A 26262-nucleotide genomic window follows, 5' to 3' on the forward strand; every position below is an offset into this window, starting at 1 on the left:
CTGACCTCGCATTGATAATGTCTAATAATAAGCGATTTCTACTGTACAAGTAAGTATTTTGTGAAACAAATAACATATTCTTTAAACTAGCATAAGTATATTCCTATGGCACAATATTCCATGGTGTGTAGGTGCCCACTTCTGGCATCTTAAGCTGCAAATATTAAAAGCGTTTAGTTAGAGTAATTATGATTATCGATATATACTTACCATTTTGGTGAATTTATCCTGACAAGCCATGCGTATACGTGCGGAGGTTGCAGGAGCCTCCAGTTCATAGTGTGCGCTTAAATTCTGCTCCGCTCGAGCTGCTGCAATTGCCTCCTTGATAGCAAAGAATACGGAGCAACCAATGAAAAGCGGAGGTTCACCAACAGCCTGAAAAGTAAAACAAAGATAGATAATTATATAGACTTAAGACTAGTTTACTTAATTGCTATACATACCTTTGAGGAATAAACGGCACGTGGGTTTGGCGCATTGGTCAGCAGACTGACATTAAATTCGCCGGGTATATCGGCAAAACCGGGCAACTTATACATTCCAGGACCGCGGGAGTAAAGCATGCCTTGTGGCGAATACATCAGTTCTTCCAGTGTGAACAGTCCATAGCCCTGCATAAAGGCGCCCTCAATCTGACCAATATCAATGGCTGGATTAATGCTGGAACCAATATCCATTACAATATCAGTGCTAATCACTTGATGGTCACCAGTCAAGCAGTCAATTTCCACCACTGAGATACCCACGCCATTCGTAAAGTAATTGTAGGTGCGTGCGTTTGGATTTGTCTCTGGATGATAGCCAATGTTGGGAATGGCGTAGAAACCAGTTGCCGAGAGGCTGACACGATCGAAATACGCCTTGTTGATCCACTCCTTCCAGGTGCCCGTTGGTAACGCCTCCTTTATGGGAACCAAGCGTTTGTTGATCTTCTCACAAGCATCCAACACTGCCATGCCATTCAAATCGGATCCCACACTGGCAGCTGTTGGTGACGTATTTGGTACTTTGTCTGTGGCTGTTTCGGAGATGTGTATCAGCTCAATGGGAATGCCCAAAGCACGCGCCGCACACTGAATCATTTTGGTGTTCAAGCCTTGTCCGATTTCAACGCCACCGTGGGACAACAACACCGAACCATCACCATAGATATTAATCAAAGCACCCGCCTGATTCAAATGCATCACACCGAATGCGACACCAAACTTGGTGGGCACCAAAGCGATGCCACGCTTGCGCCAGCGATGCTCTGCATTGAAACGCTGAATCCCTTCGTGCTTCTGGTGATAATGCGACTGCTTAATGCAATCCTGGAAGCAACGTTCAATGGGAAAACGTTCCAGCTGCTGATTGTAGTGCGTGTAGTCGCCGGTTTTATAGAAATTCAAACGCATCACATCCAAAACATCTCTTCCCACAACACGGGCCACATCTCGAATGATGTGTTCACCAGCAAACATGCCCTGGGGACCACCAAATCCACGGAAGGCGGTATTTGAAGGCAGATTCGTCTTGCACACCCAACCACCAACGCGTACATTAGGAATACGATAGCAGTTCTCAAAGTGGCACATGGCACGCTCTAGAACCTGATATAAAGCCAAGGAAATTAATAAAAGACTGCTATAATTAAGACATAAACTATTACCGAAAAGGATAAATCCATGGACCACCCTGCATTGTTGTAGCATTCAATATCGCAGGCAGTGATGAGACCCTCGTTGCTGAATCCCACCTTGTACTTGAAAAGGAAGGGATGACGGGTACCAGTGATCAGCATGTCTTCATCACGATCGAGCATACAGCGCACGGGACGACGCAGCCGATAGGCAGCCAGAGCCACAGGCAAAGCTACCGAGATGCCTCGCGATTCCTTTCCACCAAAACCACCACCAAGTCGCTTGGCACGACACACAATGCGATGCGCAGGCACAGAGATCACATGCGAGACCAATTTTTGCACTTCGGACGGATGCTGTGTGGAGCAAAATAGCTCCAGCTCATCGCTATCGCGAGGTACAGCGACCGCTGCGTGGGTCTCCAGATAGAAATGTTCCTGGCCACCCATTCGACAACTGCCCTCGTACACGTGATCCGCCTCCTCAAGCGCCTTCTCGACATCACCCTTGTTAATGTAACGTGGATAGTCGGGAAAGAAGGATTTGTGCTCGATGGCCTGTTCGATAGTGACAATAACTGGTGTGCGCTCCTCGTACTCCACGCGCACCAAGCGAGCAGCCCGTTGAGCCAACGTCTGATTGTCAGCAGCAATGGCACCAATAATCTGTCCAATGCAATGCACTTCGCCAGCAGCAAAGACGTGCTCGTCGTGAAACACTGGACCCACCTCGTTCTCATGCTCTGTGATGTCCTTGGCACTGAAGAAGTGGTGTACGCCCTCCAAAGCTAGTGCTTCGCTGGCATCCACCTTAGTCAACTTGGCTTTTGCCTTGGTGCTGAGCACAAAGCCCAAATAGAGTTCGCCATCCATGCGTGGAATGTCATCGGTATAAATGGCCTCGCCAGTTGCCTGTTTCAGTGCAGCAGCATGGACTTTTGGCTTACCAACTGGATCGTAGCTCGGCTGATCGCTGGACACACGCTCGAACAGTTGAGCGCTGCGTAGTGCAGGCGTATGGAATCCATCGGCACCACTGATTTCATCCTTGGGCACCGCATTGGGTGGCATAATGCCAGCGTCGCACAATTTGCGGCTAATGGACAAATAAGATTTGAAGAACAAGCTGACCACCAAGGCGCGTCGATAGGCAATCATACCACCGGGCGCCGAGGCAGCCAATGGCAACTCCTCACATAAACTTTCGGACACACGCTCGACGAGCTCTTGATTCCATCGCTGCCCAACCATTAGCTCCGAGGATTTGGGTGCCAGCACAGTTGTGGGCGCCATTCCACCAAAGGCCATATAGATGCGCTGCACCACATTCGAACCCGGCTCAAAATGCACATTAATGGCAGCATTGACGATGGCAATGTCATCGTCACGTCGACGTGCCTGCTTAAAGGCTACAAAATGCTGATCGGGTGTCGTCTTCTGAAAGTGTATGCCCAACAGTATCTCTTCTGGTTTGAGCACATTACGGCGATAGCCCGTAAAGAAGCCACTGCCCATGTGAACCGAGCGTCGGCCACCATCAAGACTGGCGACTTCCAATCTGGCTCCCGCTGCAGTTAGCACCGGGTTCATGTCGGAGATGGGACTGCCAGTCATAATATTGCCACCAAGACAGGCCACATTCCTAATCTGTTTGCCAGCAAAGTAGTGCAGCATGTCCACTGTGCACTGGAAGAAGCGGGTCTGCTCCTCGGGCAGCTCCTCGATTCGTCGACGCAGATAGGCATCAATCTCCATCAGACTTACAGCGGCTCCAAAGTAAATGCTCTCGTCGGTTTCACGCAGCTCCAGCAATTCGGGCACTTTGATGGGATTGATGAGCACGGGATAGAGAAAGTGCTTAAACTTCACCTCCACGCCCACCTCTGTGTTGCCCACAATCAGTTTGGCAGCCGGATATTGTGCCTTCAGCTGTAACAGTTCCTGCAGCGTCGTTGGTCGATACCAAGACACGCGATCCGAATGAAAATTGAGACTTTCTTCATCATAGGATTTATTTAGTTGCAATTCCGGAGGAAAGATGGGTTCTTGGCTAGGATCAAAGGGCTGAAACTCGCTGCGTTCAAAAAGTTTGTCATCAGTTTCAGCTTCGTTTTCAACTCCACAACCATTGCCATTCACGCGACAACACTTGTCACCCATGCCGCAAGCGAATTCCTTGGTGAACGTCTTATAGCCCTCCAGGATAGGACGATAACCGGTGCAGCGACACAAATTCCCTTGAAATGCCACCTCCAGATCACGCATCGATGGTTGTGCTGCATTCCGCAGCAATGCATACATGGACATCACTATGCCTGGGGTGCAGAAGCCACACTGCGAGCCGTGTGCTTTGGCTAAACGTTCCTGCGCCGGATGCAGCCGCGTTCTCGTGCTTCCAATGCCCTCCACCGTGGTCACGGCGCAACCATGCATGGCACATACTGGGGTTAGACAAGCATTAACTGCCAAATGCTTAATCTTATTTCTGTCACGATCTAAGCGGGAGATCATCACCGTGCATGCACCGCATCCTCCCTCGCCACAGCCCAATTTGGTACCACATAAACGCAGTTTGTCACGCAGGTAGATAAGCAGTGTACATTCCGGATCGGGCTTGTCATCAGTCACCTGCAATTCACACAACAATTTGAGTAAGCAGAAGACAAAATAAATGAATTAGAATATTAAATCCTCTCACTCTCCGAGATAGATTGTTTCAATGAAAGATCAAAACCATGTTTAAATATATTTAGAAAAATTGTGGGAAAACTTTGTTAACTCCTAAAATTCCACCATCTCTAAAATATCTTTGTTGTTGAACGCAGAAATCCGAATTTCAAATTTAACAAGTAAGAAAGTTACAGACTGTGAGATACCCACTACCCATTTTGAACAAAAGAAATATATTTTGATACCGCATTCAAAATAACCATAGACGGCACAATATACCAAATTGTCAGCCAAAGCAACTAAGACCCCTAGTAAGTAGGCGTTTTTGGCCATACAAAAGTTTTTCTTTAATAACTTCGACATTTTACCTGATCGCAAACAAATTTTCAGGAATCAAAACTACTATAGTAATTATTGTATATACCAAAATTCGGAAAAAAAAATTATAGCTCTATCTCTTATAGTCTCTGAGATCCAGTGTATCATACGGACAGACGGACATACAAAAAAAATTTGTAAAACATATGTATCTCGTTTTGCGGTGTACGACAGCGATAGATCCTAATCCCGAATAGAGACATAACATACATAAGTTTATTTCCAGAGTTGTAATTTATTTGTTACATTCGTCTTAGTTGCGATCAGGAAAATACAGACTCAATAAAATGTCCAAGCAAAAGGCAATAATATTCTCGAACGCCGCAAACCGGGTAAAAAGACATAGTATGTACATACATGTTAAGAGATAAACTAACATTTGATCGATCTTTTCAGAACTCAACTACTGCTAGACTCGACTGCTACGTAGATCTGTACAAAACTACTTACATATATAAAGTTTTATGATATCTGTCTGTGTTTTTTTTATCGTGTCACATATTTATTGACTAATTTATGAAACTCTCTGAGAGGGTATAATAAAAACAGTTATTTGGTTGTGTTTTGTTGGACTAGTTTTCCATCCCTGGCTATGTAACCCGTTATCTGCTATTATCGGAGGCGGTACTAGCAAAAACAAGAATACTTGATTGCAATTCTGTTTACTTGATTATTATAGTTCCACACAAGCACACACATATATATGTATGTAAATAAAAAAGATTGGGCGTATGCGTTTTAGTAAGGCTCGTTCACCATGCATCAGCAACATTGTAAACAAATACCGAAATATAAAAGAAAAGTTATGTTTATTTTATTGAGTAAAGTATAAAGTAGATATTCTTTTGAGAGAATTACTCTCATTATTCTTTTTATCTGGAAAGAAGTGATAAAAAATTGTAGTTAATATCTACAAATTTCTCATTATCTTTATGACTGCATGAAGTGTGAGGAATTGCAGTAGTTCACAAACATATTTAAAATGCAAATAAACCAGATATACGATGGACTTTAGACAATCCCCTCAAATGAAATAAATAAAAGACTTTCCCTGTTTGTAAACCAAACATAAAGTTCTTAGTCAAAAGAAACTTATACAGTTCTTTATCATCATCATTATCTTTATTATCACTGAAACGCACGCAATAGCAGCGGTAGTTATCAGAGCATTATGAAAATAGTTGATGTTTTGCGACGTAGCCCCCCCAGTAACAATGACCCAATATTGTGGGTCAATTGTTATCAGCACCACAAGCGCAATTAATTTATTCTGAATAGCGTGAGCTTTGCTCAATTGAACGAGAATCGAGAGTTTATTGCTGCCATTTACAAAAAGTAGACTGGGAGACAAATATATGTTAACTGCAGTAGTCTTTATATAGACTATTATTTTAATCAAATGCAGTCGAGTTGATAGTGAATATATAGCACATGTAAAACAAAATTGAACATCCATCAGAATTGTAAGAATTTTATTTAAATTTATAAACATTCCTCTCGTTTGATATTCGGATAAGCCCAGAGGAAACTCTCTTTTTTTACTGTTACCTTTTTTAAGACAAAGACGTACACATGCGGTCGGTTTAATGCCCCTAATAAAATGTGAAGTCAAAGATTTTATTTTATTATGTTCCAGCTTTGCTTCACATCTTATTAACGTTCTCTTTTTTTTTAATTAGTTTCACCAACTTATTTATAACTTTTTTGCGTTACGTCACAACCACGTGAAAAATGTAATTTGTTTTTGATTCTAAAAAAGATCTCACTGCAACTAAATGATCCCTGACTTAACGCATGCCTATGGAGTTAGTGTTTTGAATCGTTTGAAATTCACTTCTCCAAAAACGGGTTTACCTTTTTCCCATTCACAAAGAATACTAAAACTGATGTAGGCGCTTCGGTTTTCGACATCTCCCGTTGATATTTAAAATTGTTTACTTTCAAATTAGAATATTTTTCGTATTTGTTAAGTGCGTTGACAGCGATACTTATAGGCTAAAATTAAATAAAATAACGAACTGCCTCGGCAATATGCGCACTCGTAAATACAACCGCCACGTTCAAGTCACGAAATCGTTCTGACGCGAGTACGAAACATTTCTGAGATTAGAGCCCTTGCTGTAGTATGTAGGTAGATTGAAACGAGTCTTCTGTGCCTCAAGGCAGTTCATTGATATTGAGTGCACAATATATACGAACTCGTATAACAAAGTCGTACGATTATCAGTTAAAAAAATGCAGTTAAATTAAAAATAATTAAACAAATAAATTATTATCAATTGCAGTAGTCGTTAATAACTTTTCTTATCTGACCAATAAATGTTTAGTAATTTTTGAAACTTTGACAAATATGTTTTTTTTTAATTCTTAAATATATATACAAAACATTACTTTTATTTATATATTGTTTGCTTATTAGTACTTGACAAAGTATTTCAACTACAAATAAAAATGTGTCAATTTAAACTTAAATCTGAAATATGATAAAGCTGCTTACACTTTATCTTTAGAATCAGCTCCAATACAGTTCATATAGATTTATATAAACCAGGACAGAGCTTTAAGTGGCATACTTAAGTGTACTAGGTATATGTTGGATATTTACATCACAAATAAACAGCTACTTTGCCTTCGTAACATGTATACATGGGGGCTTGGTCAGTGCTACGCCGTTTTAAGATCCAACTCACGTTCTACCTCTGTACCTTCATACTGAGCTTGACGTCGCATTGCCTCTCTCAGTTGTTGTTGCTCAAAGCGGCGTAATGACCATTGATATCTGTAAACAATCACAAAATAACATATAATAGTGCCAAATGAAAACAGTTTATTACCCAAAACTAACCTGCAGGCCATCCAATATACAATTGTACCACAAAAGAAGCTCCCAAATCCAACGTGGGTTGCTAAATGTGGCCGGGAAGTGCCCAAGAATGTCAACACACCGATGCCCATTCCACCGCTGATGCCATAAAGAAAACTGTTACGAAAGCATGGAATCTGAGAAACATCGCGACCAAATATGAAGAAACTCTGCGGGATATTTAATGAAACACAATTGAATTAATTCCACAAGCACAACAAAATCTACAACAATTACCTTGTTAGGATCCTCTGCTTCATCCGCCATGGTTTTAATAAATCAAACTAATTTAAATTCGCCGAGTAGTAAATTTACCCAACGCGGTGAGGAAAACAGCTGTTTATCAACAATGTTGCCCTACCACTTACAAGAAATAATAAATATTAGTGTTTATCGACAAGTTTATCGTGTAGGTTATAAAATTGACATTATTTGATTTAAGAATAGTATTTTAACATAACGAAAAAAAGAGTCTTATGATTACAAATATTTTTGTTAAACAGAACATTTTTGTTTCATCTGCGAATCCACACAAATAGATTTTCTTTCGGGAGTACCATCAATAAATCCCAATATGATTATTATTTTGCTGCACTTTTTCCCATGTAATTGAGCAACACTGGTTGACGCTAGCAAGAACAAGAGAAAGCTCTATCTCAGTTTGCCACAATCACAATTTCATTCTTTAGTTTTTTGGGTTTGATTTAAACAAAAACAAAATATATAACCAACGGAAAAACACTAACAAAACACTATACCCTATAGATAAAAGTTTGTAATGTCAATTAAAAGTCTGTGAGTCCGCAGTGCACACGCAAAATTAAGACTTTCAGGTAAGCCTGCTACAATTATTATGGTATGTATTACGATACATATGTATGCATGTGTGCGTAAGTTTGTGTATGCGCATATGAAGCACTTGTGTAAGTAGCTGACGAAAGCAAAACATATTTATATTGTGGGTGAATACTGATAACTATCTGAATACTTGCGCGAATAATTTCTTATGATTTATTGAATATTGTGCTCATTTGTGAACATACCTGTCATTGATTTTATAATCAAGAGCTATGTACACGTACGCAGAATACATCTTTGAAATTTTAAGTTCGTGATAGGAGGAGGTAGACTTGAATTATCTATTGGTACCGCTAATCACTCTCTCGCTCTCTCTTTCCGTCATTAATTTTTGGTATTGTTTTACCTTACAGTTATTCTCAGAACACGGAGCTCGCTCGAACTGATGTCAGCCCGACGTACAGTCACATAATACATACATACGACACCTTCTTATGTATGTAAATACGTACAACCAAATAAAACCGAATTTCAACCCGTAACCGATTCTTCCAAAATAGCAGCTGTACACACACAAAACGCACACATACAAACAACACGTATACCAAATTACCATCTACATCTGCAGTATAAAACAGTAAGAAAATACGTAACATCCACCGATAGTGCACAATAGTAATGGATTTATCAGCTTCATCCTCGAATAATTCGTTGTTGCAAACCCCTGATCCGAAGAACAAATCATCCTTTATTGGCGACGGTACATTATATGACAGTGCATTGGATCATCAACTATCCACAACGGCATTTAAATCGTGTAACGGTAAGCATACAAAATTATTAACAATCAGCCAGCCGTGCGGCTTTATTCGAAAGCTTGAGCTTAAGCATATCTCTAGCTATAAAATCCCAAAATTAGAATAACTTATAGTAAGGATAATAAAATGTCTAAGCATCAATCCGATGCTACAAACATTGTTAAGCACCCAACAGATATGGATAAACTAGACATGCTAAAAAGTCAACACGCTCGTCACGTAAATCATTTAAACACACTAAAGATGCAAATTGCTGCACTTCGTATTGAGACCGATCATTTGGAGCAATATCAAAAAAAATTCCAAGAGCAGATTTTAGCCAAAAGACAATTTCAAAAAGATCTAAAGTCTTTACTCTTAGAATCTTCTAAGAAGGCGCTTAATGAACCAAATTTGCAGTCATTTCCACGAAAATTCCTAACACATATTTTTGCTGTGTTCATTGGTGATCATAAATTTATGAAAAGCTGTTTTCAAGCTGATAACCTTTTCGAGATGGAAGTACAGGAATTATTTATGAAGGAATATCAATCACAGAAACATAACCACAAAGCAAAAATTGACCAAAAGCTGGAACGCACGCGAAAGCATCTTGCGGAAAAATATGAAGCCAAGTTGGATGACCTGGAAGAAAAACATAAATCCAATTTGGTGATCTTAAAGCAGAAATGTTACGAATTGCTTCAACAGTTCTTAGTAAATAACTGCAAGGATGAGAATCATATACCATACTTGAACGAGCTGAAAGCTTTGTATTTGCAAAAAACTCAGCACCTATAATTTTTTGTTATTTTATATTTTTTATGTTTATTAAATGCATTTCAATCTTTATATTCATATCTTTTTCCTAATTTATACAGAAAGCCTCATCGCTGATATGAATCAGAGCTCAGAACATTCAAAATTCGCACAAAAAATGTCAGATGCCGAGGATTATTCGAATGGCAATGGCAGCGAAACTGATGCATCTCTTAATTCCTATGCTCCTCTGGCACAAACAAATAATACAGCAGCGATTAACGCCAGCATGTTGTTGATACAATCGGAGAGCACTGATACGAATACCTCGCAGGAGGAAGTGGACCCAAAGTCTCAGCTGGCCAACAAGACAATATTTAAGACCGATAATCCCAATTTGTCAATTATAGAAATTAACGAAAACTCTATTAAAGTGGAAGACCTGGAGAAAAAGGTTGTACTGATCGAAAGTCTCTCAAGTGAAGATAACGACGAGGCAGTCGAAAAAGTGAAGAATATACTCAGAAAATCACCCAATAAAGCTGTGGATAATACTGTCGATAAACGTCGACGCAAGGCAGAATCTCTTCTGCAAACTAGCAAGCAAAAACTGGATATATCTATAGCCGAAGCATCCGCAGCAGCCGATGGTGGCAACGAGACAAATTTGCAGCTAGCGGAGACCGCACCAGTTAGCGATCACCCACAAACCAAACGCGAGATTGTCATCTATGATACTCTGGAGGAATTTGATCAAAATTTGCCATCGACTGTTACACTATTGAATACCCCGTTTGGCAGCAAGGTCTACCTTGTGGGCACGGCACACTTCAGTGAGGAATCACAAGATGATGTGTCTTTTGTAAGTGGAAATATTAATATAAAAAAATAGTTGAGTATTTACTAATCACTGCCCTTTTAAATATATAGGTCATTCGAAATGTCCGTCCAGATGTGGTCATGGTTGAGCTATGTCCATCGCGTGTACACATATTGAAACTTGATGAGAAAACACTGCTGGAGGAGGCAAAGAACATCAACATACCCAAGGTAACTACGAAAACATATTTATTAATCTCGAAACAACTTTCATATCAAGTATTTGCATTATAGATACGCGGCATAATTCAGACTCATGGCTATATCAATGGCATCTTCTTCATTTTGCTATTACAAATGAGTGCTCAGATTGCCAAGGACCTGGGCATGGCACCTGGTGGTGAATTTCGACGCGCCTTCGAGGAAATACACAAGTTGCCGGGCTGTATTCTGCATCTCGGTGATCGTCCAATACGCATCACACTATATCGTGCTCTGCGCGCTTTATCCTTGTGGCAGACCATGAAGTTGGTCTGGCGTTTGACATTCACGGATAGCATTAGCATCGAGGAGGTGGAGGAATGCAAGCAGCGTGACTTGTTGGAGAAACTTATGCAAGAAATGGCCGGCGAATTTCCTGCGTTCTCCGATGTGTTTGTGCGTGAACGTGATCTATATTTGTGTCATTCTCTGCAACTGGCAGCTCTGCCGCAAGCTGCACCTGGCGCCCATCAGGTCCGTCCCGTACGTGTTGTTGGCGTTGTAGGCATTGGTCATGCCAACGGCATTGCAAAAATGTGGGGCGAAGTAGATCCCGAAAAGATTCCAGCCATACTCGAAATACCACAAGCGAGCCTTGGCCAACGGGTCTGCAAGAACACCTTCAAGTACGGTCTCATTGGTCTCGGTCTTTTTTGGCGTCTTTCGTATTATGAGGCCACGGCTGACGCGATTCTTTTAAGTTGATCGTGGACCATGTTTTCAATGTTGTTGATTTTATTCTCGTTTTTAAGTAAAACGCCCACACAATTCGGTGGGTATTGACATATTATAAGTATTGTACGAACTTGATGCTTTTGATAAAACCTGTTTACACACAACACACAAGTGTACAAAAAAACAAGATACAAAACAAAAACAAAAGAAAGAAGAAAAGACATTTCAACATATTCCTGGTTTTAAAAAACCCAATACAATACTACTGAAAAGTACAGACATACAAATATACATTTAGATACTTGGGTCTCGACTCATATTCTATTGCATACGGACTTGATTAATATTGCTGTCCTGTCCCTGCATAGTTGTTAGAACTGACACTACATTTATACACAATCACACACAGATCCCCGCAAATAATTAGTCATGTGTTTTGACCAGTTAGTTAGGCGCCCGTATTGTATGCACATGGTTTCGCGACAAGCTTAATTCTAGCTCAAAAATAAACTTCAATTGTTACTTGTATAGTGTATAACTTTAGCATAACTCTAAATGTGAATGTGCCCCGTGCAGCAGATCCAATACTTTATCTTCAACTCGACTCTCATGTATGTAACTGTTGTTCATTCCGTAGAAAACAAAACTAAAATTTAGATAGTATCGTTTAAAATTAAGTGAAAACGTGATGGACCTTCGACATTGGAAGAATGGCCGTGTGTTAAATGTTACATATTATATTGAGGAATTTTACAATAAAAAAAAACTAAAAACAAAAAAGAAACCTACCTACACAATACTTTATTAAAAGATTTTAATTGTAAACGCAAAAACTGTATTACAAATACAAGCAAATTGTCTTGACGCTGTGTAGTTTGTGCTAATTTAGAACTGGTGTTATGTAGCATTTAAAATAGTATTCCACCCGAAAGAAACCTTTGTGTATAACTGACTCAAATAAAAGTTTACATACCTAAAAATACGTTGTTTTTTCACTGGATATGTTGGGAAATGGCTTTTCAATTGGACTCAAACGCAAAATTTCATGGGAACCCCTTGTCAAGCAACTAATTTATATTACACAAAGATATACACTGCGTTTGTTTTTTATTATGTACTTTAAACGTATCTTAAGCACTAAACGTCTCTCTTGTGTGTTGTTTTTGTATGCCATAAATTTTGTTTTTTTTTTCTCTTTTCTTTTTTAGTTAAAATTTTCCAACATTTTGTGTTTTTGTTTTGTTTTTGCGCTTATATGTAGGTAACATATTTTTATTTTCTCTTACAATTTGCTGCAATACAAATAAAAGTCTTAAATTGTAACTGTAAAATTCTAAATAGTTACAAATTAAATTCTAAATACATACGTAGTTAATTTTGAGGCGTGTTGTGTGTGTGTTTTTGTTTTGGGTTTCTCATTAGATTTTTTGTTTTGTTTTGTTTTTAGGGTTGGTAATGCAAATATGTATCGTATTTTAAATTATAACTTAGAAACTTGGAAAAAATCAAATCAAAGGCTGGTGCGCATGAATCTGGCATACAGGGGGGCCAGGCACAGGCACAGACAGACAGATAGATGTGATGGACAGATACAGATACAGAAGAGATACAGATGCAGATGATGTGATTGTAGATTGGTTTTACAACAAATATAAGATCACGTTTGTATGTCTGGCTATGCGAAATGCACAGATATTAACTTAAGATTCAGTATATGTAGATCTGACTTTCTGACTGCCTGCCTCCTGTCTGTCATCCGCGTGAATTTCCATAATGTTACTGTCCGTTGCCACACCAATTTCGCCTCCTCCAGCAACGACGCAGCAAGCCTACGGCGTCTCCGTTGACTCGACCTTTACTTCGGATTTAATGCTCGATGACAGATGATTATTAGGGTCTGGCGCACTCAGGTGCTAAAAACAAGATGTCAAACGATTAGTATAAATTCGAAGGAATTCACCATTCACGATTATATAGTTTGTATTAAATGAGAATATAAAGATATATATTTAAATGTATCTAGGATAACTATATAATATGTAGTATGTATTCATAAAGCATATATAGTATTGTATAGTTCTGTTAGTAAAAACCCTAGCCTAGGCAAACAACAACTAATGACCAATATAAAAGAACAAGAACAAGTGGCAAACAACATCAACATCAACATGAACAACAATAACAACAAGCTAGACCACACACATACACACGCACACACACAGATGACTACCACATGAAACTAACAGGTACGAACGACTTGGACACACATTGCGCACACACAAAACACAACACTGGTAACTTGTGTACCTACCGATTGGCTACTCACAATTCCAAGCGGCAATCCACCAACTTGCGGCGACAAATGTGGCACCGTTGGCACAGCAGCGTTCGGCGGAACCGGCGACGGCAGGAGCGCGGCAGCTGCCGCGGCCACAGCAGCAGCAGCTGCGGCCACGGAGTTAGCGCCAGCGGAGGGCGGAGGCGGTGCCAAGGCAGAACTGCTGCTGCCGCCAAGATTTGTTGTACTGTGGGGACCATCATGCGGTGTGGTGCTGTGTGCCCGATGATGCAGTGCGCCTGTATAATAGCCGCCATTTAATCCTGTTTTGTATTTCGATTTTTGTATTGGTATTTTATATTTAGGTATGTTAATAATATGTTGCTGTATTTCTTGTTTGATTGTTTTTTTTCATTACTTTTTTGAGGAGGGGATATAATGTGAGGAAGTTATAGAATAGTTCTCGATTGGTGGTGGCTGCGTGTGGTCTAAAAAGTGGCTAGTGGCGGACGAATAGGAAAGACAAACTGCCGTTTAATGGCAATCTGCTTCTTAAGAATTTATGATGCGATGAGTTCAGAACAGGCGCCTACAACTGTAGAATTTCCATGGTCCCAGGTCCCACAGTAAAAATAGTTTCGTAATATGATTGTTGCGTTCCTTATAGCTAAAATATAATAGGCTATCATCTATGCAAATCGATTCCGCTGTCCGACGACGGTCATAAATTACTGACTTTCTATAAGGGGAATGTTAATGCGAAATTGTACTCTATTTATAAATCTATTTATTTATTCATCATTTCGTTTTCGTTTATTAAATATTACGCTTGCTCTGCTCTGCACTCAATGATGCCATCATCCCAAAGGAAAAAAATCAAAATTTATATACAAAAAAAAATGTAAAAATAAATAAGATTTGATTTCAACAATTTTGCAACGAAGCGCCACACAAAAGCAACAATAATTGGTGTTCATTAAAGATTTGGTTTTATTTGATAATTTTGTTGTTTTCATTTTACTGCATTTTTGTTTTCTGGAAAGGTTCGGTTCATTAGTTGGTTGACTTTGAAATTAACTTGCTCTGGTTTCTTCAATAGTTTTTAATTTTATTTAGCTTTCACAGTTATTAAAAATATTTTTATACATTACAAAATAACAGTATTTTATTTTTTTGTCTCTTTACTTTTACGCTTATGCTTATTAATTTCCTCTTTTTTTATTTCTGTTTAACTTTATTTTGCTCATTTGTTGTTGCAGCTCGCTATATGCTCGTAGGATCTTGTGTGTGTATGTGTGTGTGTGGATGCATGTTGTGTTGTTGTTGTTGTTGTGTGTTTTGGGATTTCTGAGTGTTTTTTTATGCTCCATAATATATATAAATGTATATTTATGCGGGTGTATGTGTTTGTTTGTTTGTTTCTATGCCTATATGTTGTTTTGTGCTTGAAATTTCATAAATTTTGTTTTCAAAACAAAACAAAATATATATTGAAAAAAAAAAACTTGATGACTTTCATTTAGTTTTATTTAAGGAATATGTTTTGAGTTTTGCTGATATTGGTCTTGAGCGAAAATTAATAAAGAATAAATTTGAAAAACTTGGCGTCAATTGCATTAATTGTTTAATTATTAACTTAAATTGCAAAAATTTTACAAAATTATACTTTTGCGCCTTTGTTTCGTTATTTTTTTTCCTTTTCTTATGTTGTTTCTGTAAATATTCTTACATTTTTTACGCTAACAATTCTTAAATGTACCGAGTACTCGGTTGATCATAATGTGCTGTTTTTTGGTTTTATATTTTTACTTTTTTCTTATCTTCTGGTTTGTTTAACTGCCTTTATCATTAAAGTTAATCTAAGTGTTTTAATAGTAATTATTTTGTTTTTGTTTGTTTTGTGTTTTAATATAATTTCTGTTATATATTTTAAATGTACATAGACTATGTATTAATTTTACTCTCTCTTTTCTTTATTATTATTATTATTATTTATAGATGTGGTTCTACTTCTCGCGCCGTGTTGTCATTACTTCTTTTCAGAGTATAATTGTGTGTAGTTAATTATATTGTGGTCTAAGAATGTTACGATCTTTACGCAAGGCGAAAATAAACTTGGATGATGAGATCATTATGCATTATAGAGCAGTGGTAATCGAGCAACATAAATAATGAATCGCATAATTTAACACGTTTTGTCATTTCATCAGTTTTAGTTTTTTTTTTATGTTGTTTGGCATATTTGAAAGAAAGTCAGTAATTTATGGCGCTGAATCAATCGGTTCTTAAAAATAATACTTTGCGTTTGCTCACTACAGCTTTAGAGGCATTGGAAGCTACAGAGGTCTATAAAACTTTGTGCTTGGTTAGTACTATTACAATTACACATTGTACGGTATTGTACCACGTATCAATATAGTAGCATTCATCAAAATGTTTTCATATATTTTAAATATTTTGTATTGACTGAGAGTTAAATAGTTGTTGTTCATGTTTGTAAAGTAGGTTATATTAATCATGTGTGAGGCAGGGTCTCAAAACAATTAACAACAAGAACAATCCATCAAATTGTTTACTTTCACCTTTTGCTGTAAATAATTATGAATTATACATATATATGTTAACACATATACATACATATCTACATACGCATATATATATATTATTGTACATTACACAAAACGAAATTATAGTTTTACTCTAACTACAAACGCTGACAAGTTGGGGAGCCTGGGCGAGGAATTTTGGAGGACAATCAATTTGTAAGTACTTTTGCACTTGCGGTTGCATTAAATCCTAATCGAACCTATTTTGAATACACAGAGTTAATGTTTTAACAATCATTTTTCAATTAGTTTTGGAATTGCTACTTGTTTTGCTTCAGACCCAACTAAGTCTAGAATAAACCGCAATACTTTCACTATTTTTCTTTTGTTGTTTGTAAACCAATACACATATACAACAACGGATTTGTTAGTGCTAAGTCGATTCAGTTGTTAAGCGTTTGCAGTTATAAAGCTTACTATGCATGATTTTGATTTGTATATGTATGTATAAATCATTTATAACTTGTGACCCAACATCGGTCGCGCTCTAAACCTCTCCTCATCGTCATCAAACATTCTCTTTGCCATGTTTGAAGTGCGATCCAAAAAGTCACTTCCAAATAATATATATATTTATAGAGCTTAATCTGTTTAACTTATATATCAACTTTTATAGCACGCATTCTTTAAAATCTTCATCGAACGCGATTCTCTCTATCTCTCTCATTTATATATATGTATTTATATGTTGTATGTGTGTGCTTGCAAATGAATCAGAAGAATTATAGAAGTATGTTTTGTCGCTGCATAAATGTGTGTGTTGTGTTAATATGTATGTGTATGTGTATTTGTTTGCTTGTGATTGTGTATATATATATATATGGTGTGTGTGTGTGTGTGTGTATAAACGATTTCTGATTTCTGTTACTGTTTGTGGTTTTTTGTTATGTTGTTTGTAACGCTCTCTCCCTGGCATCTGTTTCAGCCTCCCACTACTTTTCTTGATTTGATATCATTTGTAGTTTACCTTCGGGATAAACAGCCGCCGCAACACCGCCGGCCGCAGCTGTGGGCGGCGTGCGCATGAAGTACTCCTTGTTAACGCAATTCCTCAGCACTTCTGGAATATTGCCGACAATCGCTCGTCGTATTTCGGTGGCTGCCATTTCGCGCAGCTCCGTTGCGGATGCATCGCTGAAGAAGGCGGCGTGTGGTGTGCAAATCAGATTTGGAGCATCTTTCAGTGCACCCTGAAATATGAAAATAGAATTTCGTTTAGTATGAAACATGCCAAGCGTGGTTGCGGCTTCATCTCAGATTGCGTAAAAGGTTTCGTTTTACAACAATCTCTTACTTGAAATACATTGTATGGTTCATTCTCGTGCACATCCAATGCGGCTGCTCTTATCCGTCCCTGTTTCAGTGCCAACGCCAAAGTCTCGTCATCAACCAGACCGCCGCGGGCGGTGTTCACCAGAAATGCTCCAGGTCGCATCTGAAATGCACATTAACTATCATTAATATTTGAACAGATTGGATAATTTCGCATTTCCGATTTTACCTGTTTAATTGTGAATTCATTGATTAAATGATGATTGTGCTCGTTAAGCGTGCAATGCAGTGAGACGCAGTCGGACTGAAAGAGCAGATCCTGCAGGGTATAGACGCGTGTGAGGCCGAGCGATTTGTCAATGCCATCGGGTAGGTAGGGATCGTAGAATATAACATTGAAGCCGAATGCTTTTGCCCTCAACGCCACAGCGCTACCAATGCGACCCAATCCAACTAATCCTAAGGTATCGCCACGAATACGTGCGCAGCCCTAAAAACAAAATCGTTCATTAATTTATATATATATTTTGCTCAGAATAAAGATTACAACTTACATGCGCCGCCTCTCGCACTTGCTCAGGGCCGGTAAACTTCTTGCCCTCTCGCACCATATTCGCCAGCCAATAGGTGCGCCGATATAGGTTCAAAATCAAGCACATTGTTGTGTCTGCCACCTCCTCGACACCATAGCCGGGGACGTTGCACACTGCAATTCCCAACTCGCCAGCGGCTTTAACATCGATGTTGTCTGTGCCGCTGCCAATGCGCACAATGATGCGTAAAGCTTTAAATTTTTCAAGATCTTCCTTAGTCAAGATGATGGTGTGCCACATCAATGCGCCAACTGCTTCATTCAGCACCTGCAAAACGCAAAACAGACCACATAAATAAATCAAATGGAGTTAAAAGCTGTCAGTCATTTGTGTCGACTTACCTTCTCGTGTATTTCGGATGTGCTCTGTGCATCGCAGAAGGCCACTGTAGCCACATCCTTTAGTATGGGCATCTCGATCGAACAGTCGCGTCCATCCAGCAGGGCAACCAATGGTCGCGCCTGCAGTGGGCCATTGGCAAAGTTGGTTTTAACGTCCATGCGCGAACGCTTGGGCATCATTAGATTTTTATCCATGTTCCTTTTGTTTGTTGTTTGTCTGTTTATAGTTTGTTGATTGATTGCGGTTCCTTGCGGCTGCTTTTAAAGATACAAATTACTGCACCGTGGTTTTTTCTGCTGTTTTCTGGCTTCTTCCTTGTGTTGTTTTGTTAATCAGAAATTAATCTTCGTTAGTGTTTAACGTTTTCTTTCCTTCTTGTATTTTGTTTTGTTTTGGTTGTTTCTTTGTTACGTGTTGCAGTTACTTTAATTTCAATCAACAGAAACAAAACCTTTTCAAGATGACGATTCACACATTTCAATCATTTTTGGCGCTTCATATTGAAATCGAAAAAGAGAATCCTACAACAAAAAAACAAAAGAAAACAAAAACATATTAGTATGTCACAAAATAATGCATAATATAAACCAGTGTCACATTATTACAACTTGCAAATTTAATGGAAAACATGAAATTTGATGTCAAAGTACAAACAAAGTACAATAAAAGAAAGAAAAAAAACGGCTTCGACAAGAGCAACACGAATCGCTTACGAATCACTAACAAATCGCGCCAATGTCAGCACAAAATTCACCGATGACAAGTTTCGTTTGGATTTCGCAATCATCAGCGATAAAGATACTTTTTGATTGCACTACGCTACCGCCCGCCCAATCCCTCTCAACTCTCTTTTCTCTTCCACAATCACAGTCATACACACAGATTGCGCAGCTGGCTGGAATGGAATGGTCTGGAGAACTTTGGGATGGGGTGCGAGAACATGGAAATTTAACGCTTCACAGTTTGTGAGCGTTTATACATATACATATGTATAAGTGTGTGTATTTGTGGCATTCTGTCGGTCGGTGTATGAAAGACATTTCTTGTTACTATTGTCACATTAACAAGACCATGATACGAATATGGCATTGCCCCCATCATTCTACGCGTTCCATTGGCCGTCTTATCAACATCGTTTGCCGTTGATTAGACGGACGTTAGACGGACACCAAGACAACAGCAAGTCAGCAAGTAACAGGCCCCAGCTGTACTGTAGCTAATTTTGGATTAGTTAACGTGTTCACACGCGTATCTTATCAACAGTCAACATTTAACAGTCGAGAACAGAATAGAACAACGTTTCCATATCTGGAGCAGCAGCGAATGATAAGAGAATACACTGATTACTGAAAATTGGAACACCCCGCAACACAGGAACTGAATGAAATAAAAGAGATACGGAAAATCTTCAATATTTAAAATGCATTCGACATTAATGAATTTTTTTTGGCGGAACAAAACAAATATTTTTATACACAGAATCGCAGATTTGGCTAAGGCAATTATCTACAACACACGACGACACACAATACAGAGAAACAGCATTGATAAGCGACTCACACAACACAACACACACATCATGTGAATCTACTTTCCTGTCTATCGCGACAACGACAACTACAACGACGACTACAAAAGAGACACATAGCCACATCAGTTGTGTGTCACGTATAAGGCGGCAACTCAACTGAACTGAACTGACTACTACAATAATAATAATTATAATCATATTAATAGCAAATGCCAAATGGAAGCAAGCTGAGAAAATAGACTTGCACAGATGCTCAGAGCAGATAATAATGACAGCAAATGGCTAACACAAAAATATGTGCGACGCAATTATGACATACACATGCCGTAGTCGCTAGAGCCTCGTCACCTTGTTTCCCGGTCCGATTAACCAACGATTGTTATTTTTAAAAACAATTCCGAAATGCATGAGACATATTGTGTGATTATTTTTGATTTTGTGTCTGATTTTTAGCAGTCCACAACAAATCGATGGCACGCAATAAATAATATTTATTAACTATTGGTGTGGCAACAGTTTAGAGTTCAGTGAAAGGAAGCCACAGCAAACTGCAGAACACACATACATTCACACAAACGTTTTTGAAAGCGCGCCAAAAACCAGTTTTCCAACCGATCCAGGGCAGCAGTAACTACACAGCCAGCTACAACAACAACTACCACTTGAGTTGAGTTCAGTTTCAATTTATCCACAGGATGCAGCAACGTGTTCAACGCTCCCACGCAACAAACAGCGCGCGCTCTTTTTCTTTTTGTGATTGAGAAAGTAGCGATGAAAAAACCTGTTGATGTTGCTAGTCTTTCTTTTTTTGCGTATTCAAAGAATTGATTTCGATTGATGCTAACATATACACAATAAATGCATGTTGTGGTTGTTCATCAGAACCATCACAAAGTTAATCATATAGGAAATGATACATACAATAAATCACAACTAGCGCCGCCAGAGCGATGAGTGTACAGTAAATCTTGGCCGCGTATCTAACAGATACATTTCACTGCTTGACTTTTGTTAGTGTTGCTGTTGTTGTTGCTACCTGAACAACACCGACTGCCGATTGCCGCTGTTGCCGCCGGCTATCTAACAGCAGCAAAAGTTAAAACTAAGAACACAACACACAGCACACAAACCGAGCAGCAACGATGGCGAATGGCAGGCAGCAATCGTGTTGTAGTTGTTTTTTTTTTTTTATGGAGCTATAGCTATAGCCAAACCAAGCCGAGTGATTCCAAGCCAGCAAACCGGTTTATCAACCCGACAACGTCAACGACGCACGATAACAGCGCCAGAGTAGCAGACAGCAAAAGTACAATTTTAATGTACACACACATACAATACATACATATGTACGATTGTGTGTATGTATTTTTTCTGCTTTTTGCCACAATTTCTTAGGCAGGAAAAACTCATGTTGGCTTAAATTGTTTGTTGGCTTAATGCCACAATAACGAAAACGAAGCAATGGCTCGAGCCGACTGTCGATGCATGTGTGTGTGTGTGTGTGTGAAACACGTTTAAAATACATACACATACGTATTTACAAGTCATGCGCATTTGTACACTCCAAACACACATACACATACACTGACTTCGATACGTGTGCTTGTTTGTGTAAGTCTTGGGGCAGGCAAAAAAGTTTTAAAGAGCTGATGCTGATGACGCCATTGCAGTAGTCAACAGTCATTGGCGACTAAAGAGAAAGAGAAAGGGTAAGGAGAGTATCGAAAAGGGAGAGAGTGAGATAGAGCGACATATGACTGCTTTCCGCTACAATTTTTAGTGAACGGGGGTCATCTTGAGGGGGTCGGAAAGAGGAACGATTCAAACGCACAAGTTAATGGCTACAGCACTTACTGTAATCAATGACTGTTTATTCCCATACAGACTTAAAAAAATAAATAAACAAAACAACTGCAGGTGCCCATTTTAAAAGACAAGTCAAAGATCTTATTTGTGTATATACTATTTCCCTTAATGTTGTATTACATAATAATAATATGTTAAGTTGAAGTAAAAAATTTCTACAGAAACTAAACACATAAATAAAATTAAAATAATTAATATTATTAGACTACGATTTTATGATTTCCACTTTATCTAATGAGTACTGTACTCAAGTAATCTACATCTGGTTTGCGAATGCTAATAATATGTGACTGACTGACTCTGTATATCTTGTTGATTTCTTAATGTGCTCCACACACTCTTTCTTTGCTTCTCATTAGTCTGTCTCGCTCGTTCTTGCTACCTCTCTTGCTCAACTTGTTTTGACTTTGAATTAACGGACTCGCAACTCCATGACGTCGCATTTGGCGCGCTTTTTCCTCTGCCGCTTTCTCGCCCGCTTATTTGCATTAAAGCCGGCAAATAAAAGAGAAAAAAGTTGCTGTTGCCGACGATCGCTTTCAGTAAAGCCTTTTTTTTTTATTATTTTTTTGTGCGTTTTGTGCATAAGTTTTGTGTTTTATTTTGATTTTTCTATTTTTTGCCAGAGCGTGCCGTGCATATACTAAGTACTTCATATTGAATGACGCAAATTGAAATATCAAAAAAAATAAATAAAGAAACTGCAAGCATTGCAAGTCACTCGAGGGGGCAACAACAAAAACACTTTATATTGGCTCTCGCACGTTGCCAGCTGCTAAATTGTTGTTGCTGTTGTTGCGAAAACCATTTGGCACAACAATCCAATTGTGTTCTGCGAGTATTGTGGCTTGATTTATCTACTTTTATTTCAATCGATGGATGATACAAAGCAGCACCAGCAGCGGCAGCCAGCGAGCCACCAAATTTTCCCTAAATATATATTATAGTGGATATATGTATCTAAATCGATGTATGTTTGGTTTGGTTTGTATTTACGTTTGAAATTTGCTTTCATAAGAATTTAAATTTAAACGCACAGCGTCTATTTTAGTTGCCTTTTGTTTTCGCTTTGAAAGTGTGAAATTCCTGTCGCAGGTGTTGTGCAGCAATTGTTTCTCTATTCTATTCTAGGTATTCTTTTGCTTGGCAGCCAGCAACAAACAAATAAAAACAGACTAAAGTGAATATAGCAAACTCATAATATTGATGATAAGAGGCTATTTGATGAGCTGTGTGAACTCGAGTTTCAAGATTCGTCTATTGCGATTTGCGCGTTAAGTGCATGCCACACATTGATAGCAAATATCTAGCTTATTATAAAGATACTGCACAATAAACTATTGTTTTTTTTTTTTGTGTGTGCAAAAGGAAAATTTTCAAGTGGATTTTTCGCATTTAAAACGAATACAAACAACAACAAAGCCAATTCGACTTGGACTTGCCAACAACAACAGCCCAATCCCCATATCTCTATCAAAATGTATACACAACAGACAGATATAGACTTTCGTATGTATGTATGTATAAATATACACTATAGCGCATACACATCGTGATAGACAGAAAAAGGAAAAAGAAAAATCCATAACAATGCAAATATGCGAAATAGACATAAACTGAATCGAGGGGGGTGGTAGAAAAAAATACGAAAAAAGAAAATATGATTACACAGCGCAGACACAAGTGTAGTATGAGTGTATGTGAGTATCTGCTCTGCTCTGATGGGTACAACAGAGGGCGCCACAACGAGAGCGACGAACGAACGACAGAAAAACATGACAACAAGAGAAAAAATGTTGTAATAAAACTTGAAACAAGCGCCAATTTCATTGGGCTGCAAGCAAGGGTAAGGGTAAGGTTAGAGGGGAGGAGTAAAGGGAATGGGGAGCACTCAGTAATGGGTTCTGCCAACCGTCTCGCTCGCTCTCTCTCCACCTAGCTGTGTAAGTGAAATATTTATGGACATTGACAGCAGCAAGTTTATAAAAACTCTTTTTTTTACGTGTGCGAACATTTGTATTTATTTATTTATGTATGCATAAATTGCACAACTACTACGAACACTCATGCCAACGGAACTTCTCTCTATTTCTTTTCCCCTTTAACCCCTTGACCATGCTTCAAGCTTCAGCTCGGACTCTGTGCACAATTTTTCTGTTTTTTCAATCAATATGCAGGCAGCAACTGGACAATAAGAGTGAGAAAAGTAAGTAGGAAGCGAAGCGAGCATGTTGCACGCTATTTATAGGACTCTCCAAACGAGAACATTCAAAAGGGGAACAACAACGAAACTTTAATGAGCACTGACATTCGCTTCAAACAGCTTTAACGACGATTTGCTCTTTAAAGCGATTGAAACTTTCTTCTCTCTCCCACACATACAACGCACTCGAGAGTTGCGCCAAACTTTCAAGTATGGAAATTTTACAAACAAAAAAAAAAAGAGAATAAAAAAGGCGACTTCAAAGAGTACCAGAGATACACTTTCACCCTTTAAAGGACTTAAACGGCAACAGAAATGTTGTTGAAATATGTCATTCGCCTGTTGGAGAAAAAAAGGCAGACGACAGGCTCGGCTTTTGCTGCTATTGCTTGCTCGCTCGCACACACTCGTTCTTAGCCTGTATTCTGTTCACTCCAACACAAATTGTGGCGGCGGCAAAATAACAACGATGAGCAGCAGCGACTGTGGCGGTAGCATGTTGCCGAAGTAGGGGAAAGGGACGGATTTAAGAGACACAGGGGCGTTGCGCAGTGAACCTTGCGTGTAAATTGTCACTCGGCAAAATTTAAAAAAAAAAAGAAATACACACATAAACCATTAAAGAGATATAAGTTTGTGTTGAACGCGCGTAGTATAGGAAATAAAATTATTGCACAATTTTATTTATGTTTTGCGTATTGGCAACAACAAATGACTTGTGTATATATATATGTATGTATGTGTGTAGTGACCGCTGCTCTCTATCTCGCTCACACACACTCGCTGCTACTCCCAAAAATATACACACTCATACATACAGATACAGCAGATATATATAAGTGAGCAAGCGCATGTAAATCGGCTTTAAAAATTCATACGAAATTCTGCACGTTTAAATTTTTTCTTTTGCTTTTTTCTTGTACACGTTTATCGCGCACGCACTCACACATGCACACGAGCGTACACATACACATACAGCTTGCTTGGTTGGTCGAAAACAAAAAGAAGAAGCAATACTTTTATTCATATTTCGAGATTGGGAGAAAACATTAAAAGCCCGCACAAAATGCCATTTATTTCATTATAGATTTTTACTGCAGTATTAGCAGCAAGTGCACTAGTTTTTCATTTTTTTCATATTTTATATGTATTTTCATTTTCGTTTTTCCTTCTTTGTGGCGGCGGCGGCGACGGTGGCGGCCGCAGCACTCGCGTTTTTTTTTTGCGATTTTATAATTACACTATTTCACGTGCTAAACACATTGCCACATACACAATTCATAGATCAACACCAGCGGGATAGGTTTGTGCGTAATTTGCATGCATTTTTCATAAATTCGGTGTACTTTTTCTATATTTTTCATAAATTTTTTACCAGCAACGCGTCCAAATTCCACTTTCGACTCGCAGCTTTCAAAATGGCGGAATACGAATACGGCAATTTTTTAGTTTTAGTACAGCAATGACGCGATGCTACTCAATGCGCCGCGATGCTACTCATTTGCCGCGTATTACTAATATAACATGAAATTCTATATGTACAATAGAATTGTTGATGAAAAACACACACCTGGGAATATTACGTACTGTATTTTGTACGATATATTTCAAATGACACTATTAACTATTAAATTTTTCTTCTCATCCACTTGCACACAAAATATTCTTTCATATGCTTCTTCTTAGCATTCGAGCAACCATTCCCATGTTTACGCTCCCACGCAGTCACAATACAACGCAATGTTCAATGACTAAACATAGATAATAGTTTGAGATTCCACTTAAATAGAATGTTTGTCTTACGTTTAAACCAGATATTTGATTAAATAATAGACTTTTAACAAATAGTACTTAATTAGTAAATTAATGCCGAAAAACAACAAAAACGCGCAAAACCTTAGTGCGACTTGCGCTGGGATTCAGCGTGACC

The 26262-nt window shown here is 38.6% G+C and overlaps 5 protein-coding genes across 17 annotated transcripts; 2 read left to right on the forward strand and 3 right to left on the reverse strand.

Annotated features, from left to right (window-relative positions):
• Position 1: 1 nt before the first annotated feature.
• On the reverse strand, positions 2-6753 carry LOC132785366 (xanthine dehydrogenase). The gene is made up of 5 exons (XM_060791435.1): positions 6524-6753; positions 1652-4249; positions 447-1592; positions 211-378; positions 2-154 (listed from the first exon to the last, which is right to left on the reverse strand). Exons 1-5 carry the CDS (start codon positions 6578-6580, stop codon positions 104-106), a joined length of 4020 nt encoding a protein of 1339 aa, XP_060647418.1. The 5' UTR covers positions 6581-6753; the 3' UTR covers positions 2-103.
• Positions 6754-7054: 301 nt separating this feature from the next.
• Positions 7055-8182, reverse strand: LOC132785386 (cytochrome c oxidase assembly protein COX20, mitochondrial). Of its 2 annotated transcripts, XM_060791469.1 has the most exons (4): positions 8090-8182; positions 7770-7895; positions 7515-7702; positions 7055-7448 (listed from the first exon to the last, which is right to left on the reverse strand). In XM_060791469.1, exons 2-4 carry the CDS (start codon positions 7797-7799, stop codon positions 7334-7336), a joined length of 333 nt encoding a protein of 110 aa, XP_060647452.1. In that variant the 5' UTR covers positions 7800-7895; positions 8090-8182; the 3' UTR covers positions 7055-7333. The 2 variants fall into 2 exon arrangements, with proteins under 2 accessions (XP_060647452.1, XP_060647455.1); XM_060791472.1 differs by lacking the exon at positions 8090-8182 and having other exon boundaries at positions 7770-7936.
• A 59-nt stretch (positions 8183-8241) lies between these two features.
• Positions 8242-11893, forward strand: LOC132785369 (traB domain-containing protein). The gene is given in 6 exon segments (XM_060791439.1): positions 8242-8365; positions 8744-9153; positions 10009-10748; positions 10817-10936; positions 11000-11617; positions 11619-11893. Coding segments are annotated over 5 exon segments (1671 nt in total). The 5' UTR covers positions 8242-8365; positions 8744-9008; the 3' UTR covers positions 11667-11893.
• On the forward strand, positions 9250-9979 carry LOC132785382 (uncharacterized). The gene has a single exon (XM_060791466.1). It carries the CDS (start codon positions 9275-9277, stop codon positions 9926-9928), a length of 654 nt encoding a protein of 217 aa, XP_060647449.1. The 5' UTR covers positions 9250-9274; the 3' UTR covers positions 9929-9979.
• On the reverse strand, positions 10817-26244 carry LOC132785371 (C-terminal-binding protein). 12 transcript variants are annotated; one of them, XM_060791443.1, is made up of 8 exons: positions 26136-26244; positions 18732-19253; positions 18352-18657; positions 18027-18287; positions 17820-17960; positions 17493-17715; positions 13953-14242; positions 10817-13554 (listed from the first exon to the last, which is right to left on the reverse strand). In XM_060791443.1, the coding sequence occupies exons 2-8, from the start codon at positions 18924-18926 to the stop codon at positions 13471-13473; spliced, it is 1500 nt and encodes a 499-aa protein (XP_060647426.1). In that variant the 5' UTR covers positions 18927-19253; positions 26136-26244; the 3' UTR covers positions 10817-13470. The 12 variants fall into 12 exon arrangements, with proteins under 12 accessions (XP_060647426.1, XP_060647432.1, XP_060647430.1 ...); XM_060791449.1 differs by lacking the exon at positions 26136-26244 and adding an exon at positions 25903-26014 and having other exon boundaries at positions 13953-14218; XM_060791447.1 differs by lacking the exon at positions 26136-26244 and adding an exon at positions 25903-26014 and having other exon boundaries at positions 13968-14242.
• Positions 26245-26262: the final 18 nt, after the last annotated feature.

Source organism: Drosophila nasuta, chromosome 2R, assembly GCF_023558535.2.
Source record: "Drosophila nasuta strain 15112-1781.00 chromosome 2R, ASM2355853v1, whole genome shotgun sequence".
NCBI lineage: Eukaryota > Metazoa > Arthropoda > Insecta > Diptera > Drosophilidae > Drosophila > Drosophila nasuta.

Bases quoted from the DNA above. Each gene is read 5' to 3' on its own strand.
- LOC132785371 (XM_060791443.1), bottom strand. From the start codon at position 18,926: ATGGATAAAAATCTAATGATGCCCAAGCGTTCGCGCATGGACGTTAAA. The intron at 14,243-17,492 runs GTAAACTACAAA...AATACAAAACAG, and splicing joins GGCGGCTGTTTATCCCGAAG to GATTAAATGGCGGCTATTAT. The intron at 13,555-13,952 runs GTAGGTACACAA...TCTTGTTTTTAG, and splicing joins GAATTGTGAGTAGCCAATCG to CACCTGAGTGCGCCAGACCC.
- LOC132785382 (XM_060791466.1), top strand. From the start codon at position 9,275: ATGTCTAAGCATCAATCCGATGCTACAAACATTGTTAAGCACCCAACA.
- LOC132785386 (XM_060791469.1), bottom strand. From the start codon at position 7,799: ATGGCGGATGAAGCAGAGGATCCTAACAAG. The intron at 7,703-7,769 runs GTAATTGTTGTA...AATATCCCGCAG, and splicing joins AAGCAGAGGATCCTAACAAG to AGTTTCTTCATATTTGGTCG. The intron at 7,449-7,514 runs GTTAGTTTTGGG...GATTGTTTACAG, and splicing joins GTATATTGGATGGCCTGCAG to ATATCAATGGTCATTACGCC.
- LOC132785366 (XM_060791435.1), bottom strand. From the start codon at position 6,580: ATGTCGAAAACCGAAGCGCCTACATCAGTTTTAGTATTCTTTGTGAAT. The intron at 4,250-6,523 runs GTAAACCCGTTT...TGTGAATTGCAG, and splicing joins TCTTTGTGAATGGGAAAAAG to GTGACTGATGACAAGCCCGA. The intron at 1,593-1,651 runs GTAATAGTTTAT...GCTTTATATCAG, and splicing joins CCATGGATTTATCCTTTTCG to GTTCTAGAGCGTGCCATGTG.